Source organism: Nerophis ophidion, linkage group LG10 (assembly GCF_033978795.1).
Source record: "Nerophis ophidion isolate RoL-2023_Sa linkage group LG10, RoL_Noph_v1.0, whole genome shotgun sequence".
Lineage (NCBI taxonomy): Eukaryota > Metazoa > Chordata > Actinopteri > Syngnathiformes > Syngnathidae > Nerophis > Nerophis ophidion.
Window position 1 is genome coordinate 67,340,820 of NC_084620.1, and position 20,570 is coordinate 67,361,389.

At 38.9% G+C, this 20,570-nt stretch overlaps 2 protein-coding genes across 7 annotated transcripts in view; one reads left to right on the forward strand and one right to left on the reverse strand.

Annotated features, from left to right (window-relative positions):
- LOC133561197 (protein phosphatase 1H-like) overlaps positions 1 to 10,045 on the forward strand; it is a 53,088-nt gene extending 43,043 nt beyond the window's left edge. Inside the window, exon 10 of the mRNA XM_061914495.1 lies at positions 5,228 to 10,045. Within this exon, the coding sequence (XP_061770479.1) occupies positions 5,228 to 5,375 (148 nt within the window). The 3' untranslated portion in view covers positions 5,376 to 10,045. The remainder of the gene's footprint in view (positions 1 to 5,227) is intronic.
- A 5,451-nt stretch (positions 10,046 to 15,496) lies between these two features.
- Positions 15,497 to 20,570, reverse strand: part of LOC133561200 (ubiquitin carboxyl-terminal hydrolase 15-like) — a 43,640-nt gene continuing 38,566 nt past the window's right edge. For all 6 annotated transcript variants that reach the window (XM_061914501.1, XM_061914499.1, XM_061914498.1 and 3 more), the window contains 2 exons: positions 19,770 to 19,858; positions 15,497 to 17,408 (listed from right to left, as the gene is read on the reverse strand). In XM_061914501.1, coding sequence (XP_061770485.1) covers positions 17,088 to 17,408; positions 19,770 to 19,858 — 410 coding nt within the window. In that variant the 3' untranslated portion in view covers positions 15,497 to 17,087. The remainder of the gene's footprint in view (positions 17,409 to 19,769; positions 19,859 to 20,570) is intronic.

A 20,570-nucleotide genomic window follows, 5' to 3' on the forward strand; every position in this document is an offset into this window, starting at 1 on the left:
TCACACACACATTCACACACTGATGGAGGGAGCTGCCATGCAAGGCGCTAACCAGCACCCATCAGGAGCAAGGGTGAAGTGTCTTGCTCAGGACACAACGGACGTGACAAGGTTGGTTCTAGGTGGGATTTGAACCAGTGACCCTCGGGTTGCGCACGGCCACTCTCCCACTGCGCCACGCCGTCCCTTTAAAATAGTTTTTAATCATAATTGTTTTTATTTTTATTTACTTTTTGTTTTATTCAGTCATTGGTGGAGCATATTCTATAGTCTCAATTTACCGGTCGATCTACGTTCCCATCCTCACCTATGGTCATGAGCTTTGGGTCATGACCGAAAGGATAAGATCACGGGTACAAGCGGCCAAAATGAGTTTCCTCCGCCGTGTGGCGGGGCTCTCCCTTAGAGATAGGGTGAGAAGCTCTGCCATCCGGGAGGAACTCAAAGTAAAGCCGCTGCTCCTTCACATCGAGAGGAGCCAGATGAGGTCAGGATGCCACCCGAACGCCTCCCTAGAGAGGTGTTTAGGGCACGTCCAACCAGTAGGAGGCCACGGGGAAGACCCAGGACACGTTGGGAAGACTATGTCTGGCCTGGGAACGCCTCGGGATCCCCCGGGAAGAGCTAGACGAAGTGGCTGGGGAGAGGGAAGTCTGGGTTTCCCTGCTTAGGCTGCTGCCCCCGCGACCCGACCTCGGATAAGCGGAAGATGATGGATGGTGGAGCATAATATTGTTTTTTTGTTTAATATTGTTTTTAACATGGCTGTGCAGCACTTTGGAAACGTTATTGTTGTTTAAATGTGCTTTATAAATAAAGTGGATTGGATTTATTCATATAGCCCAGGGGTCGACAACCCAAAATGTTGAAAGAGCCATCTTTGACCATAAATACAAAAACAAATTTGTCTGGAGCCACAAAAAATTTAAAGCCACATTACATACAGATAGTGTGTCATGAATAATAAATTGAATTAAGAGGACTTAAAGGACACTAAATGAGCTGAAATATAACTACAAATGAGGCATAATGATGCAATATGTACATACAGCTAGCCTTAATAGCATGTTAGCATCGATTAGCTTGCAGTCATGCAGTGACCAAATATGTCTGATTAGCACTCCACATAAGTCAATAACGTCAACAAAACTCACCTTTGTGCATTCACGCACAACATTATAAGTTTGGTGGACAAAATTAGACAGAAAAAGAAGAGGTATAAAACACGTCTTTGAAAGTCGGAGAGTTATACAAGTAAACAAACTAGGGTGAGTTCAAGGACCGGCAAAATTAGTAGGACAAAACGGTGCTCGCTAATCAGTCTAATATAAACATTGTGCTTTATAACAATTAGGGAGGTTTGTGTCATTTTTGTGCTGCTACAGAAACCAAATTAAAACAAAAAAGTGTTTTTTTCCATCCATCCATCCATCATCTTCCGCTTATCCGAGGTCGGGTCGCGGGGGCAACAGCCTAAGCAGGGAAACCCAGACTTCCCTCTCCCCAGCCACTTCGTCTGGCTCTTCCCGGGGGATCCCGAGGCGTTCCCAGGCCAGCCGGGAGACATAGTCTTCCCAACGTGTCCTGGGTCTTCCCCGTGGCCTCCTACCGGTTGGACGTGCCCTAAACACCTCCCTGGGGTCTTTTCCATTTTTTTAAATATATTTAAAAAAAAAAAAGCTCTAGAGCAGTGGTTCTCAAATGGGGGTACTTGAAGGTATGCCAAGGGGTAGGTGAGATTTTTTTTAAATATTCTAAAAATAGCAACAATTCAAAAATCCTTTATAAATATATTTATTGAATAATACTTCAACAAAATATGAATGTAAGTTCATAAACTGTGAAAAGAAATGCAACAATGAAATATTCAGTGTTGACAGCTAGATTTTTTTGTGGATATGTTCCATAAATATTGATGTTAAAGATTTCTTTTTTTGTGAAGGCGCGAAAGAGCCGCGGGTTGCCGACCCCTGATATAGTCCTAAATCACGAGTGTCTCAAAGGGCTGCACAAGCCACAACGCCATCCTGGGTTCAGATCCCACATCAGGGCAAGGAAAAACTCAACCCAGTGGGATGACAATGAGAAACCTTGGAGAGGACCTACAGATGATAGCGTGTATGTTAGTCTCTGGCTTAGTTATTGCACGGTGGAAGAGGGGTTAGTGCGTCTGCCTCACAATACGAAGGTCCTGAGTAGTCCTGGGTTCAATCCCGGTTTTGGGATCTTTCTGTGGGGATTTTAGTTAGTTTATTAGGTAGAAAACAAACCTGTGGATATTGTTACTTACGTAGTGCTATTTGGTTAGCATGCTAACTGTTAGTATGTTAGCATTATAGTTTATTTTGTTGGTAAAAAACAAAAATTATTGAATATTGTTATATGTTGCTATCTTGCCAGTATGCTAACTGATAGTATGTTAGCATTTTAGTCAGTTTGGTAGGTATAAAACAAACCTGTGGATATTGTTACTTACGTAGTGCTATTTGGTTAGCATGCTAACTGTTGGTATGTTAGCATTATAGTCAATTTTGTTGATAAAAAACAAAAATTCATGGATATTGTTATATGTTGCTATCTTGCCAGTATGCTAACTGATAATATGTTAGCATTTTAGTTAGTTTATTAGGTATAAAACAAACCTGTGGATATTGTTACTTACGTAGTGCTATTTGGTTATCATGCTAACTGTTGGTATGTTAGCATTATAGTCAATTTTGTTGGTAAAAAAATCATGAATATTGTTATATGTTGCTATCTTGCCAGTATGCTAACTGATAGTATGTTAGCATTTTAGTCAGTTTGGTAGGTATAAAACAAACCTGTGGATATTGTTACTTACGTAGTGTTTCTTGGTTAGCATGCTAACTGTTAGTATGTTAGCATTATAGTCAATTTTGTTGGTAAAAACAAAAAATCATTAATATTGTTATATGTTGCTATCTTGCCAGTATACTAACTGATAGTATGTTAGCATTTTAGTCAGTTTGGTAGGTATAAAACAAACCTGTGGATATTGTTACTTACGTAGTGCTATTTGGTTAGCATGCTAACTGTTGGTATGTAAGCATTATAGTCAATTTTGTTGGTAAAAAACAAAAATTCATGGATATCGTTATATGTTGCTATCTTGCCAGTATACTAACTGATAGTATGTTAGCATTTTAGTCAGTTTGGTAGGTGTAAAACAAACCTGTGGATATTGTTACTTACGTAGTGCTATTTGGTTAGCATGCTAACTGTTAGTATGTTAGCATTATAGTCAATTTTGTTGGTAAAAAACAAAAATTAATGGATATTGTCATATGTTGCTATCTTGCCAGTATGCTAACTGATAGTATGTTAGCATTTTAGTCAGTTTGGTAGGTATAAAACAAACCTGTGGATATTGTTACTTACGTAGTGCTATTTGGTTAGCATGCTAACTGTTGGTATGTAAGCATTATAGTCAATTTTGTTGGTAAAAAACAAAAATTCATGGATATCGTTATATGTTGCTATCTTGCCAGTATACTAACTGATAGTATGTTAGCATTTTAGTCAGTTTGGTAGGTGTAAAACAAACCTGTGGATATTGTTACTTACGTAGTGCTATTTGGTTAGCATGCTAACTGTTAGTATGTTAGCATTATAGTTTATTTTGTTGGTAGAAAACAACAATTATTGAATATTGTTATATGTTGCTATCTTGCCAGTATGCTAACTGGTAGTATGTTAGCATTTTAGTCAGTTTGGTAGGTATAAAACAAACCTGTGGATATTGTTACTTACGTAGTGTTTTTTTGGTTAGTAGGCTAACTATTAGTATGTTAGCTTTATAGTCAATTTTGTTGGTAAAAAATTCATGAATATTGTTATATGTTGCTATCTTGCCAGTATGCTAACTGATAATATTTTAGTCATTTTGGTAGGTATAAAACAAACCTGTGGATATTGTTACTTACGTAGTGCTATTTGGTCAGCATACTAACTGTTAGTATGTTAGCATTATAGTCAATTTTGTTGGTAAAAAACTAAAATTAATGAATATTGTTATATGTTGCTATCTTGCCAGTATGCTAACTGATAGTATGTTAGCATTTTAGTCAGTTTGGTAGGTATAAAACAAACCTGTGGATATTGTTACGTATGTATTTGGTTAGCATGCTAACTGTTAGCATGTTAGCATTATAGTCAATTTTGTTGGTAAAAAACAAAAATTCTTGAATATTGTTATATGTTGCTATCTTTCCAGTATGCTAACTGATATGTTAGCATTTTAGTCAGTTTGGTAGGTATAAAACATACCTGTGGATATTGTTACTTACGTTGTGCTATTTGGTTAGCATGCTAACTGTTAGTATGTTAGCATTATAGTTTATTTTGTTGGTAAAAAACAAAAATTCTTGAATATTGTTTTATGTTGCTATCTTGCCAGTATGCTAACTGATATGTTAGCATTTTAGTCAGTTTGGTAGGTATAAAACATACCTGTGGATATTGTTACTTACGTTGTGCTTTTTGGTTAGCATTATAGTCAATTTTGTTGTTAAAAAACAAAAAATCATGAATATTGTTATATGTTGCTATCTTGCCAGTATGCTAAATGATAGTATGTTAGCATTTTAGTCAGTTTGGTAGGTGTAAAACAAACCTGTGGATATTGTTACTTACGTAGTGCTATTTGGTTAGCATGCTAACTGTTAGTATGTTAGCATTATAGTCATTTTTGTTAGTAAAAAACAAAAACTACCGTATTTCCTTGAATCGCCGCAGGGTATATAGTGTGCGCCTGCCTTCAATTAATCCCGGGTCAAACTCACTCGCTTCGCAAAATAATTGTTCAAACTCGTGACGTCACGAGTGACACTTCCCCCTGTCATCATTTTCAAAATGGAGCCGGCTGATTTCAATACCGGTAATTTGAAATTGCATAAGAGGGAGAATATTAGGAGCTATTCAGTAGGATTTAAGGTCCAAGCTTACATCACACTCAAATTTTTACTGCATACCTTTGGTAAGTGCCGCAGTGAGAAGAGGTTTTAAAATAATTTGCGCATGCTTACTTTTACCGCATGCCTTTGGTAAGCGCAGGAGTGAGAAGGGGTTTTAAATTGATTAGCGCCCCGGCGGCAATTCAAGGAAATAGTTTTTTTTTTTTTTTTAATTGGTAAACGTGAACAATTCTTCCTGTGACGTGGCGAGAAGGAATTTCTCTGGATTGACATGAATCTACCCCCACTTCCAGGTACACCATGGCCGCACAGGACTTGGTGATGCGAGCTCGCGGGGTCCTGAGAGACCGAGGCTGGCGCATCAGCAACGAGCGCCTGGGCTCCGGGGACGACATCTCCGTCTTCATCATACCGCTGATGTACGGTAACCGTCAGCCCTGAGGATCCAAGCCCGCAGCTAAAGAGAAAAAAAAAAAAAAAAAAAAAAAAAAAAAACCCACCCACCACCCAAAAAACTTCTATTTTTTTTTTTTTTTTGTTCTTGTTGGGAGTGGTCTGCCGGAAAAGGAGGGGCTTCCTGTCATCACCTCTTTGTTTTTCTTCATCCAATTACTGTAGACAACTGCGCGACATTGACTCACTCTCGCCTCTTGTGGAAGTAGATGGTATTACTGATTAATTTTGATTGATTGATACTTTTATTAGTAGATTGCACAGTACAGTACATATTCCGTACAATTGACCACTAAATGGTAACACCCGAATAAATTTTTCAACTTATTTAAGTCCACGTTAATCAAGAAAGGCTTTATAGCAGGGGTCACCAACACACCAAGTCGCCCGTAAGGACCAGATGAGTCGCCCGCTGGCCTGTTCTAAAAATAGCTCAAATAGCAGCACTTACCAGTGAGCTGCCTCTATTTTTTAAATGTTATTTATTTACTAGCAAGCTGGTCTCGCTTTGCCCGACATTTTTAATTCTAAGAGAGACAAAACTCAAATAGAATTTGAAAATCCAAGAAAATGTTTGAAAGACTTGGTCTTCACTTGTTTAAATAAATTCATTTATTTTTTTTACTTTGCTTCTTATAACTTTCAGAAAGACAATTTTGGAGAAAAAATACAACCTTAAAAATGATTTTAAGATTTTTAAATACATATACCTTTTTACCTTTTAAATTACTTCCTCTTCTTTCCTGACAATTTAAATTTAAGTATTTTTTTTTATTGTAAAGAATAATACATCAATTTTAATTTAATTCTTCATTTTAGCTTCTGTTTTTTCGACGAAGAATATTTGTGAAGTATTTCTTCAAATTTATTAGGATTAAAATTCTAAAAAATATTCTGGCAAATCTAGAAAATCTGTAGAATTAAAAAAAAATCTTATTTCAAAGTCTTTTGAATATCTTTTAACATTTTTGTTCTGGAAAATCTAGAAGAAATAATGATTTGTCTTTGTTAGAACTATAGTTTGGTCCAATTTGTTATATATTCTAACAAAGTGCAGATTGGATTTTAACCTATTTAAAACATGTCATCAAAATTCTAAAATTAATCTTAATCAGGAAAAATTACTAATGATGTTCCATAAATTATCCTTTTTAATTTTTTTAAAAAGATTCAAATTAGCTAGTTTTTCTCTTCTTTTTTTCGGTTGAATTTAGAATTTTAGAGAGTCGAAATTGAAGATAAACTATCTTTCAAAATGTAATTTAAATTTTTTTTCGTGATTTCTCCTCTTTTAGACCGTTCAATTAAGTGTTTTTCTCATCTTTTATTCTCTACAAAAAACCTTCCGTAAAAGGAAAAAAATGTATGACGGGATGACGGACAGAAATACCCATTTTTTTATATATATATATATAGATTTATTTATTAAAGGTAAATTGAGCAAATTGGCTATTTCTGGCAATTCATTTAAGTGTGTATCAAACTGGTAGCCCTTCGCATTAATCAGTACCCAAGAAGTAGCTCTTGGTTTCAAAAAGGTTGGTGACCCCTGCTTTATGGGCTACTATTCATCAATCAGGCTAGGAAAAACTTCATTCGATGACCAAGTGCCAGGATTCTTTCACAAAATAAAAGTTAAATATAATAGAAGAGGAACTCGCTAAATAAAACATGATGCTAAATTTGAAATGTAAACATCCATCCATCCATTTCCTACCGCTGGTCTCTTTTGGGGTCGTTGGAGCCTATCTCAGTTGCATTCAGGCAACCAACCTGGGGTTGGTTTGCACTTGGACTAGGGGTGTTTTTTAGCATTTATCGGCCGATAAATGCTATAAAATGTAATATCGGTATCGGTATCAAAATTATCAGTATCGGTTTCAAAAAGTAAAATTGACGACTTTTTAAAACGTCGCTGTGTACACAGACGTAGGGAGAAGTACAGGTCGCCAATAAACCTTAAAGGCACTGCGGCATAGCTCGGTTGGTAGTGTGGCCGTGCCAGCAACTTTAGAGTTCCAGGTTCGATTCCCGCTTCCGACATCCTAGTCGCTGCCGTTGTGTCCTTGGGCAAGACAATTTACCCACCTGCTCCCAGTGCCACCCACACTGCTTTAAATGTAACTTAGATATTGGGTTTCACTATGTAAAGCGCTTTGAGTCACTCGAGAAAAGCGCTATATAAAAATAATTCACTTCACTTTGCGTGCCGGCCCAGTCACATAATATATACAGTGAGTGAATGCAAGCCATACTTGGTCAACAGCCATGCAGGTCACACTGAGGGTGGCCGCTTAAACAACTTAAACACCGTTACAAATATGCGCCACATTGTGAACCCACACCAAACAAGAATGACAAACACATTTCGGGAGAACAGCCGCACCGTAACGCAACAGAACAAATACCCAGAACCCCTTGCAACACTTACAATATACACCCCCGCTACCTCCTACCCCGCCCACCTCAACACCTTTTCACGTCGGGCGGTATAGCTCGGTTGGGAGAGTGGCCGTGCCAGCAACTTGAGGGTTGCAGGTTCAATTCCCGCTTCCGCCATCCTAGTCACTGCCGTTGTGTCCTTGGGCAAGACACTTTACCCACCTGCTCCCAGTGCCACCCACACTGCTTTAAATATAACTTAGATATTGGGTTTCACTATGTAAAGCGCTTTGAGTCACTCGAGAAAAGCGCTATATAAAAATAATTCACTTCACTTTGCGTGCCGGCCCAGTCACATAATATATAGTGAGTGAATGCAATCCATACTTGGTCAACAGCCATGCAGGTCACACTGAGGGTGGCCGCTTAAACAACTTAAACACTGTTACAAATATGCGCCACATTGTGAACCCACACCAAACAAGAATGACAAACACATTTCGGGAGAACAGCCGCACCGTAACGCAACAGAACAAATACCCAGAACCGCTTGCAACACTTACAATATACACCCCCGCTACCTCCTACCCCGCCCACCTCAACACCTTTTCACGTCGGGCGGTATAGCTCGGTTGGGAGAGTGGCCGTGCCAGCAACTTGAGGGTTGCAGGTTCAATTCCCGCTTCCGCCATCCTAGTCACTGCCGTTGTGTCCTTGGGCAAGACACTTTACCCACCTGCTCCCAGTGCCACCCACACTGCTTTAAATATAACTTAAGATATTGGGTTTCACTATGTAAAGCGCTTTGAGTCACTCGAGAAAAGCGCTATATAAAAATAATTCACTTCACTTTGCGTGCCGGCCCAGTCACATAATATATACAGTGAGTGAATGCAACCCATACTTGGTCAACAGCCATACAGGTCACACTGAGGGTGGCCGTATAAACAACTTAAACACCGTTACAAATATGCGCCACATTGTGAACCCACACCAAACAAGAATGACAAACACATTTCGGGAGAACAGCCGCACCGTAACACAACAGAACAAATACCCAGAACCCCTTGCAACACTTACTACAATATACATCCCCGCCCACCTCAACACCTTTTAATGCTCTCTCAGGGAGAGCATGTCCAAATTCCAAGCTGCTGTTTTGAGTCATGTTAAAAAGAAATGAATGCACTTTGTGACTTCAATAAGAAATATGGCAGCGCCATGTTGGCATTTTTTTTCATAACTTGAGTTGATTTATTTTTGGAAAACCTTGTTACGTTGTTTAATGCATCACAACAAAAATTAGGCATAATAACGTGTTAATTCCCCGACCGTATATATCGTTATCGGTTGATATCGGAATCGGTAATTAAGAGATGGACAATATCGGAATATCGGTTTAAAAAAAGCCATTATCGGACATCTAACTTGGACATGATTGCACTTTATTTGGACCCACAAAAAAAGTTGCGCATGCATTGATTTATTGTGGGAAACATTTTTTTTTCCGCCCCACTTTATGTAACTTATCGTACGGCTCGTGTCCTCGTTATTGTTTTTATTTAGATGTGATTCCCAGGCTCCCGTTCCCGTTCACGGCGCTATATCCGAAATGTTGACGATGATGGTTGAACGGCGGCATGAAAGTAAAAAAAAAAAAAAAAAAAAGGATGATGAGGACGGGTCATTTCAAGCATGTGCCAAGGCTGTCAATCATGGCAGCCGAGTGTTTAGTTTGTCATGTGTACAGTACATGCTGTCTCTGCCTGTCTTCCTCTACATTCCATCAAGTGTTTCCACTAGGATTATACATCATTATTTATTGAGAGCTTTGTTATGCTATCTCGTAATGTGAATTTTTAAAAACCGCAGCTTCTCGGGCTTGTGTTGAATGTTCATCCTATACTTAAGTGTCATTCAGACTTTTTTTTTTGCTCTTTTAGATGAATGTAATTTCTTTCTCTCACCCAGGACGGATCCGTTGAAGTTGCTGTCATTGAAATGAACACAAAAATATATATATATAGCTGTGCTTTATTATTATTTTTTTTAAATTCTACTTCCTGTGTAGCTTCATTTTAGGAAATCAGCTGCAAGGGGATGGAGGCGACCGCGTGACCTTCCTGCTTTGTGAATGTCTACCTTTTGTATAACTTAAAGGTTCCTACAGAAGTACGAAAAAATATTTTAATGTCTCCTTGTGCATCGCTACTGTTTGGAGGGGCGGGGATTTAAAAGAAAAGAAAAAGTGGAAAAAAATAAATGGGAGAAATGTTTTTTGTGTGTCTTAATAAGTATGAATTGTCTCAGGAGGTTCTATTGAAAGACTTTAATAACACTCACATGGAGTCGAGGCAACTAAGGAGCCTTTATATGCTGTGACATGCCGAATAATAATTGTTAACATAGAATTTAATGGCAGCAACACGTTACAAAAAAGTTGCCACAGGGGCATTTTTACCACTGTGTTACATGGCCTTTCCTTTTAACACCACTCAGTTAACGTCTGGGAACTGACAAGACCAATATTTGATGCTTTTCAGGTGGAATTCTATCCCATTCTTGCTTGCCGTACAGCTTAAGTTGTTAAACAGTCACATATGTATATATATATATATATATATATATATATATATATATATATATATATATATATATATATATATATATATATATATATATACACAACACAAACATATGTGTCATACATATATATACACACACACACATATATGTATACACACATGCATATATATATATATATATATATATATATATATACACACACATATATATACATTTATATACACACACAAATATATATGTGCATATATATATATATATATATATATACACACATATATATGTATACACACATGCATATATATATATATATACACACACATATATATACACATTTATATACACAGACAAATATATATATGCATATATATATGCATATATATATATATACATACACACAAACACAAACATATGTGCCATATATATATATATACACACACACATATATATATGTATACACACACATATATATATATATATATATACACACACATATATATACACACACACATATATACACATTTATATACACACAAATATATATATGCATATATATATATATATACATACATACACACACACACAACACAAACATATGTGCCATATATATATATACACACACACACATATGTAAACACACATGCATATATATATATATATATACACACAACACAAACATATGTGTCATACATACATATACACACACACATATATATGTATACACACATGTATATATATATATACACACATATATATATACATATTTATATACACACACAAATATATATATGCATATATATATATATATATACATACACACACACACAACACAAACATATGTGCCATATATATATATACACACACACACATATATATGTAAACACACATGCATATATATATATATATATATATATATATATATATATATACACACACATATATATACATTTATATACACACAAATATATATATTCATATATATATATATATATATACGACTGATATATATATATATCAATCAATCAATCAATGTTTACTTATATAGCCCTAAATCAATAGTGTCTCAAAGGGCTGCACAAACCACAACACAAACCACTACGACATCCTCGGTAGGTATAAATGACTGACTGACTGACATATATATATATATATATATATATATATACATACATATATATATATATTCATATATACACACAGTACAGTATATGTGTGTGTAGGCTAATGATAATATTAGCAGTAATAATAGCAATTTCAAATATTTGCGACACCAAAAAATATTACAATAAGTAGAATTTCTACTTAAAATTGTTCTGGTATGTTGTTTTTTTTTAAAAACAGCAATTATTCCCTAAAGTAAAATGTAAAAACAAACACTTGACAATGATTTTCTAATTTAAAAACAATATAAATTATTTTATTATATATTTTAAAACATAAATTATATAATTAAATATATATATATATATATATATATATATATATAATTTTAGGAAATAACTACTGTGAAAAAAATGGTCAAACATGCTTTGCATAATTTTAAATTTTAAGAAATAATTGCTGGTTTTTAAAGTCCCATACCAGAATTCTTTTTAAATATTAGTATTGTTTCTTGTGCAGAAAATGTTTGAAATTAGTTATCAATCTAATGTTAGTCTGGTATGTTGTGTGTGAGAAAAAAATATAATAAATGCTAATATCAGTAATCAAGTTGACTTTTAAAGTATGTTTTTTCAACTGCTTAGCGCATTTTGAAATTGTATGCAGCACAATGTGCTCCTGTTTTCTTGTATGTAGCCTAATGTAATAAAATACACTTTTAATGTTATCCATTATATTTTGTATTCCACTAATTAAAAGGTGTTTGATTTGTTTAGATATATTAGCATAAAAGACTACCACGTTGGATTGGTTTTAGGATTCTCGATCTCCAAAATGTACTGGCCCGCAATATCCTTAAATTTTTTCTGTATGTATGCATACTTTGCAGGCCACATTTTGGACAACACTGATTTACAGCGTTTAAGCAAAAAAAACAAAACAATACTTAAGCATACTAATTAAAGTGAAGGTCATGTAGGCTGATTTTGCTGCCAAACGACACCAGAAATCAATCAATCAATCAATCAATCAATGTTTATTTATATAGCCCTAAATCACTAGTGTCTCGAAGGGCTGCACAAACCACAACGACATTCTCAGTAGAGCCCACCACATAAGGGCAAGGAAAACTCACACCCAGTGGGACGTCGGTGACAATGATGACTATGGGAAACCTTGGAGAGGACCCCCCCCCCTCCCCCCAGGGGACCGAAGGCAATGGATGTCGAGCGGGTCTAACACGATACTGTGAAAGTTAATGCCATAGTGGATCCAACACAACCGTGAGAGTCCAGTCCAAAGTGGATCCAACACAGTAGCGAGAGTCCCGTCCAAAGTGGAGCCAACAGGAAACCATCCCAAGCAAAGGCGGCTCAGTGGCGCAGAGATGTCCAAGCCGATACACAGGCGAGCGGTCCATCCTGGGTCCCGACTCTGGACGAGCAATCCATCCTGGGTCCCGACTCTGGACGAGCGGTCCATCCTGGGTCCCGACTCTGGACGAGCGGTCCATCCTGGGTCCCGACTCTGGACAGCCAGTACTATATCCATGGCCACCGGACCGGACCCCTCCACAAGGGAGAAGGGGACAGAGGAGAAAAAGAAAAGAAACGGCAAATCAACTGGTCTAAAAAGGTGGTTGAGACTTAAATGCTTCTACTGAGGTGGCATCTCGAACTGTTACCAGGAGGGCATTCCAGAGTACTGGAGCCTGAACGGAAAACGCTCTATAGCCCGCAGACTTTTTTTGGGCTCTAGGAATCACTAATAAGCCGGAGTCCTTTGAACGCAGATTTCTTGCCGGGACATATGGTACAATACAATCGGCAAGATAGGATGGAGCTAGACCGTGTAGTATTTTATACGTAAGTAGTAAAACCTTAAAGTCACATCTTAAGTGCACAGGAAGCCAGTGCAGGTGAGCCAGTACAGGCGTAATGTGATCAAACTTTCTTGTTCTTGTCAAAAGCCTAGCAGCCGCATTTTGTACCAACTGTAATCTTTTAATGCTAGACATGGGGAGACCCGAAAATAATACGTTACAGTAATCGAGGCGAGACGTAACAAACGCATGGATAATGATCTCGGTGTCTTTAGTGGACAGAATGGAGCGAATTTTAGCGATATTATGAAGATGAAAGAAGGCCGTTTTAGTAACGCTTTTAATGTGTGACTCAAACGAGAGTTGGGTCGAAGATAATACGCAGATTCTTTACAGACTCGCCTTGTTTAATTGTTTGGTTGTCAAATGTTAAAGTCGTATTATTAAATAGAGGTCGGTGTCTAGCAAGACCGATAATCAGCATGTCAGTTTCTTTGGCGTTGAGTTGCAAAAAGTTAGCGGACATCCATTGTTTAATTTAATTTAATATGTAAGTTTAATTGGTATGTCAGACTTAGCCCTGTCTTGGTTTAACTCTTATCTTACTGATAGGATGCAGTGTGTCTCCCATAACAATGTGACCTCGGACTACGTTAAAGTAACGTGTGGAGTTACCCAGGGTTCAGTCCTTGGCCCTGCACTCTTCAGCATCTACATGCTGCCGCTAGGTGACATCATACGCAAATACGGTGTTAGCTTTCACTGTTATGCTGATGACACCCAACTCTACATGCCCCTAAAGCTGACCAACACGCCGGATTGTAGTCAGCTGGAGGCGTGTCTTAATGAAATTAAACAATGGATGTCCGCTAACTTTTTGCAACTCAACGCCAAAAAAACGGAAATGCTGATTATCGGTCCTGCTAGACACCGACCTCTATTTAATAATACAACTCTAACATTTGACAACCAAACAATAAAACAAGGCGACACGGTAAAGAATCTGGGTATTATCTTCGACCCAACTTTCTCCTTTGAGTCACACATTAAAAGCGTTACTAAAACGGCCTTCTTTCATCTCCGTAATATCGCTAAAATTCGCTCCATTCTGTCCACTAAAGACGCTGAGATCATTATCCATGCGTTTGTTACGTCTCGTCTTGATTACTGTAACGTATTATTTTCGGGTCTCCCCATGTCTAGCATTAAAAGATTACAGTTGGTAGAAAATGCGGCTGCTAGACTTTTGACAAGAACAAGAAAGTTTGATCACATTACGCCTGTACTGGCTCACCTGCACTGGCTTCCTGTGCACTTAAGATGTGACTTTAAGGTTTTACTACTTACGTATAAAATACTACACGGTCTAGCTCCATCCTATCTTGCCGATTGGATTGTACCATATGTCCCGGCAAGAAATCTGCGTTCAAAGGACTCCGGCTTATTAGTGATTCCCAAAGCCCAAAAAAAGTCTGCGGGCTATAGAGCGTTTTCATTTCGGGCTCCAGTACTCTGGAATGCCCTCCCGGTAACAGTTCCAGATGCCACCTCAGTAGAAGCATTTAAGTCTCACCTTAAAACTCATTTGTATACTCTAGCCTTTAAATAGACTCCCTTTTTGGACCAGTTGATCTGCCGTTTTTCTTTTTCTCCTATGTCCCACTCTCCCTTGTGGAGGGGGTCCGGTCCGATCCGGTGGCCATGTACTGCTTGCCTGTGTATCGGCTGGGGACATCTCTGCGCTGCTGATCCGCCTCCGCTTGGGATGGTTTCCCGCTGGCTCCGCTGTGAACGGGACTCTCGCTGCTGTGTTGGATCCGCTTTGGACTGGACTCTCGCGACTGTGTTGGATCCATTATGGATTGAACTTTCACAGTATCCTGTTAGACCCGCTCGACATCCATTGCTTTCCTCCTCTCCAAGGTTCTCATAGTCATCATTGTCACCGACGTCCCACTAGGTGTGAGTTTTCCTTGCCCTTATGTGGGCCTACCGAGGATGTCGTAGTGGTTTGTGTTGTGGTTTGTGCAGCCCTTTGAGACACTAGTGATTTAGGGCTATATAAGTAAACATTGATTGATTGATTGATTGATAATTTCATTAAGACACGCCTCCAGCTGACTACAATCCGGCGTGTTGGTCAGCTTTAGGGGCATGTAGAGTTGGGTGTCATCAGCATAACAGTGAAAGCTAAAACATGCAAGTGACAGAAGAAAACCCCTTAAAAGCTTTACACAACTTTATTGAAGATTGTGTATGAATACACATGCACATTTTCAAATGTAAACCCAAGTGAACTCAAGTGCAGCCAAAACCTGGAAACCCCTATCATGCAAGGATGCCATTTTTTTCTTGTTTACAAAAAAAAAGTTCCAAAAACAACATCCTTAATTAAAAAAAAAGAAAGAAAAAGATATTCCCTCCCTGACAAGAGCGCTGTCTACGAGGCCACCCCGAAACATTCCTAATAATCCCACTCTTGTCAAGGCTTTAAATATATTGTTTCCTCATTAAATGCTGACATATAAATAAATAAACTTTATCAAATGTGCACTCACAGAGTGAACTCTTATATACAGTACGGTACAGGTCTAATATAGCAGTCACGTGTCACTCATTCGAGAACGGGGGAGTCGGCCAAAGAGAGAGGCAAAAGCCATGGTGCAAAAAGCCGCGCTCCACCATGGAGAATAAATGCATCACTGACGGAGGAATATCCTGTAACACTTCATCACCTAAAGGCCTTGACCTCAAACCCCCCCATCCCCAAAGCACAAGCATTCAGCATCCAGCTGGAGTCAAAAGGCTAGAGAAGCCATGACCGTCACATTCAACCAAGCAGAGAAAGCGAAACAAAGGTGGCCTTATTAAGAATGGAGAAAAGGCATCGATCACGATCATACATTCTGGCCCGCCTGTGGCTTACAAAAAAACAGGGAGATTATGTGGCTGTGATATGACGAGCAGATCTTCCGACATTGTTCACATTCAAGTGTGTGAGGAGGCCATGCAGAAAGATTAAGGCTGAGGCGATCCAGACAAGATGAGACGTCACGAACCACAAATTCACTACACACGATGGTAACACACCATTCCTCTCCATTCCATCTATTCCTGGCACTGCACTAATTCACCTTTAGTTGAAAAGTAGCTGCAAGACTCCCCTCGATGCGGTTTATCAGTGTAGGAGTGTACGCGGCCAACAGAGGGCGCCATAGACGACAGGAGCATGTGAGCTCATGCAAACAAGATCACAGCAAAAATTTGGCATTTTATACTAAAAACAATTTTTTTTAGAAAAACATCACCCAGAGTGAATATGTCTGCACTGAAGAAGGCAGCTTCCTTTACTTTGATGGGAGGAAGTCACGTCACATTCGACTCTGAGCTACACTGCAGTGCGTGGCAATAAGAACAAAAGCAAAAAAGGGAGGATGGTACTGTAGGTGATTGTGCAAGTTCAAAATGCTTCCTGTTCAGTGCTTAAAATATGTACAGACTAAACACTGTAAAAGCATAATAATGACTTTTCTCTCAGAGACATAAAAGATTTTCATGGTTAAAGCAAACTGCTCTCAGAATCTTTTGGAAACAAAAATGTAACACACACACACACACAAACAGTGATTCAGCCACAAGGGGAGGGCCCTGATTTTTCCGCGTGCCATCAACGCCACGCCCACATTGGCTCCGGTCCAGTCTGAGCGACCCGGCTGGGCCTGCTGGCGCCCGTTGGCCATGCTGTGTGTCCATATGGCTTTGGATGGAAAGATCTCTCTTTCTCGCTCTGATTGTTTATGCCTTCGCTGCCGTCAGTTGGCGCTCATGGTGACATCTCGACTGGGTACCACCTCCTCCTCTTCCTCCTCTACCTCTTCTTCCTGTTCTGGCTTGTTGGCATACTTCCTGCACTGGTTCTCGTTCAGGTCCTCGATTTGTGTGGCGGCGCTAGCAGCGGAGGAGGCGGCTCCCTGAGACGAAGAGCAGGCGCTTTGTCTCCTTTCAGTGTCCTCCTCGTCTTCCTCATCTTCCTCCTCCTTGTTATCCTCCTCTTTGTCGCAGTCGAGAGCAAAGTAGCCGGTGCCTTTTAGGGTGTCCTGGCGCTGGTAGAAGAGTACGTAGCCCGCTTTGGACTGGACATGAGCACAGCGGAAGCGTCAGGAAATAACCGCTATGAACTTGCCCATCATTTAGAAAAGTGTTACGTCCACTGTGCTCAGCCTAAGTGGAACTTCATGGCATGGATCTATCTCCATATGAGTTGGAAAATTGTCTTAGATGTTAATATAAACTGAATACAATGATTTGCAAATCCTTTTCAACCCATATTCAGTTGATTGTACTACAAAGACAACATATTTGATGTTCAAACTCATAAACAAATAATGATTAACTTAGAATTTCATGGCTGCAACACGTGCCAAAGTAGTTGGGAAAGGGCATGTTCACCACTGTGTTACATCACCTTTTCTTTGAACAACACTCAATAAACGTTTGGGAACTGAGGAAACTAACTGTTAAAGCTTTGAAAGTGGAATTCTTTCCCATTCTTGTTTTATGTAGCGCTTAAGTCGTTCAACAGTCCGGGGTCTCCGCTGTCGTGTTTTACGCTTCATAATAAGTGCGCCACACATTTTGATGGGAAACAGGTCTGGACTGCAGGCAGGCCAGAAAAATACCCACTCTTTTTTTACGAAGCCACGCTGTTGTAACACTTGTCTTGCTAAAAGAAGCAGGGGAATCCATGATAACGTTGCTTGGATGACAACATATGTTGCTCCAAAACCTGTATTGATCTTTCAGCATTAATGGTGCCTTCACAGATGTGTAAGTTACCCATGCCTTGGGCACTAATACACCCCCATACCATCACACATGCTGGCTTTTGAACTTTGCGCCTATAACAATTCGAATGGTTATTTTCCTCTTTGTTCTGGAGGACACCACGTCCTCGGTTTCCAAATATAATTTAAAATGTGGACTCGTCAGACCACAGAACACCTTTCCACTTTGCATCAGTCCATCTTAGGTGAGCTCGGGCCCAGCCAAGCCGGCGGCATTTCAGGATATTGTTGATAAATTGGTTTTGCTTTGCATAGTAGAGTTTTAACTTGCACTTACAGATGTAACAACCAACTGTAGTTACTGACAGTGGTTTTATGAAGTGTTCCTGAGCCCATGCGGTGATATCCTTTACACACGGATGTCGGTTTTTTTATGCAGGGATCAAAAGTCCGTAATGCAGGGATGGGAATGAAGATTTACAAAATCAGCTGAAATTTTTTTTATCGTAAAACACCGCTTTGCGGAAGGCCGCACGGCGGCCGCACCCGAGTACACATAGCGCGCTCGCCTGATAGGTGGGTCTGGGGGCATGCCTATGACGAGCAATGTCATTAGCGCAGACGTGTGCAGATGTCTATAACGGGCAATGTCATTGGTGCAGACGCCTATAACGAGCAATGTCATTAGTGCAGACGTGTGCAGATGTCTATAACGGGCAATGTCATTGGTGCAGAAGCGTGCAGACGCCTATAACGAGCAATGTCATTAGTGAAGACGCGTGCAGACGCCTATAACGGGCAATGTCATTGGTTGATGTTGTCAGCTGATAGTAGAGCTAGCCAATCTGGTGCCTTCACACATTGGCATTATATTATATAAATGACCCTAGCGGCGCCAAAATCAGCAGAATTCCGCGGATCCGCAGAAAATTCCCATCCCTGGTAATATCATTGCTTACGTGCAGTGATTTCTCCAGATTCTCTGAACTTTTTGATGATTTTACGGACCGAAAATGGTAAAATTCCTAAATTCCTTGCAATAGCTTGTTGAGAAATGTTGTTCTAAAACTGTTGGACAATTTGCTTACAAATTGCTGACCCTCACCCCATCCTTGTTTGTGAATTACTTAGCATTTCATGGAAGCTGCTTTTATACCCAATCATGGCACCCACCTGTTCCCAATTAGCCTGCACACCTGTGGGATGTTCCATATAAGTCTTTGATGAGCATTCCTCAACTTTAACAGTATTTATTGCAACTATTCCCAACTTCTTTGTCACGTGTTGCTGGCATCAAATTCTAAAGTTAATGATTATTTAAAAAAAAAAAAAAAATGTTTATCAGTTTGAACATCAAATATGTCTATGTAGCATATTCAACTGAATATGGGTTGAAAATTATTTGCAACTCATTGTATTATGTTTATATTTACATCTAACACAATTTCCCAACTCATATGGAAACAGGGTTTGTACATGCAGCATTTACCACTTGCACAACACGCCAATATGTAATGTGCAATCTTGGCCCTTTAGTTATGCTGAGCTAACACTTTTCACTGATGGTGTGCATCCAACACTACTAATACTGAAATGAGAATAACTTCAATAGTCGAGTAGACCCACTTTCAGGATCAATACAATTAATCTTAAAGTGTTTTTTTTAAACTTTTGATGGCTATAAAATAGCAGAGCAGTAGGCGCACTCACCACTATTTGATCTTCACTGGCAGGCGACACGCTGCTGTCATCAAAGTTGTACCACTTCCCATCATCTGTGTTCTTAGCGTAAGCAGTATCTGAGCAGGGCAAGAAAAAAAAAAAACATTAAATCCCCCAATTATTCTCACTGAACCATGCAATCCCTATGTGAGGCAAGAACACACATCTTTTCCTTTTTTGTGAATTTTCAACCTGGAAAAGCTGCAAGTACGATGCGGCTAACAATGTAGGTAATGGGATTGTGACACACTGCACTGATCCTGCGACCACTTGCGAGTAGTCGGCTACTAACTAGTTTGAGCTGCTAATAACGTAGGTTGCGGCCAAGCAGAAAATGAGCTCGTAGGAACGTGACGTCTGCCAATGAAATAAGTCTTTTGAACGGCTCTTTTAAGTGACAATGAACATCGTTTCCTAGTTGTGAGCTGTTGGTTTTGGAGCCGTTTCACATGCAAATTTAGCAACAGCAATTGCCCACTCTGCATATGTGCGCCACCCGACTGGCAACTGGATTAGAAAATGAGTAAGAGTTGAAACAAATTTAACAGCATTTGGATTAACCTTTTTTTAAATAAAAAATATACATACTTTTTACATATATATATATATATATACACACAGTACAGGCCAAAAGTTTGGAAACACCTTTCATTCAATGTGGTTTCTTTATTTTCATGACTATTTACCTTGTGGATTGTCACTAAAAATATCAAAACTATGACACCTGTGAAGTGAAAACCCTTTCAGGTGTGTGTGTATATATGTATATATATATATATATATATATAT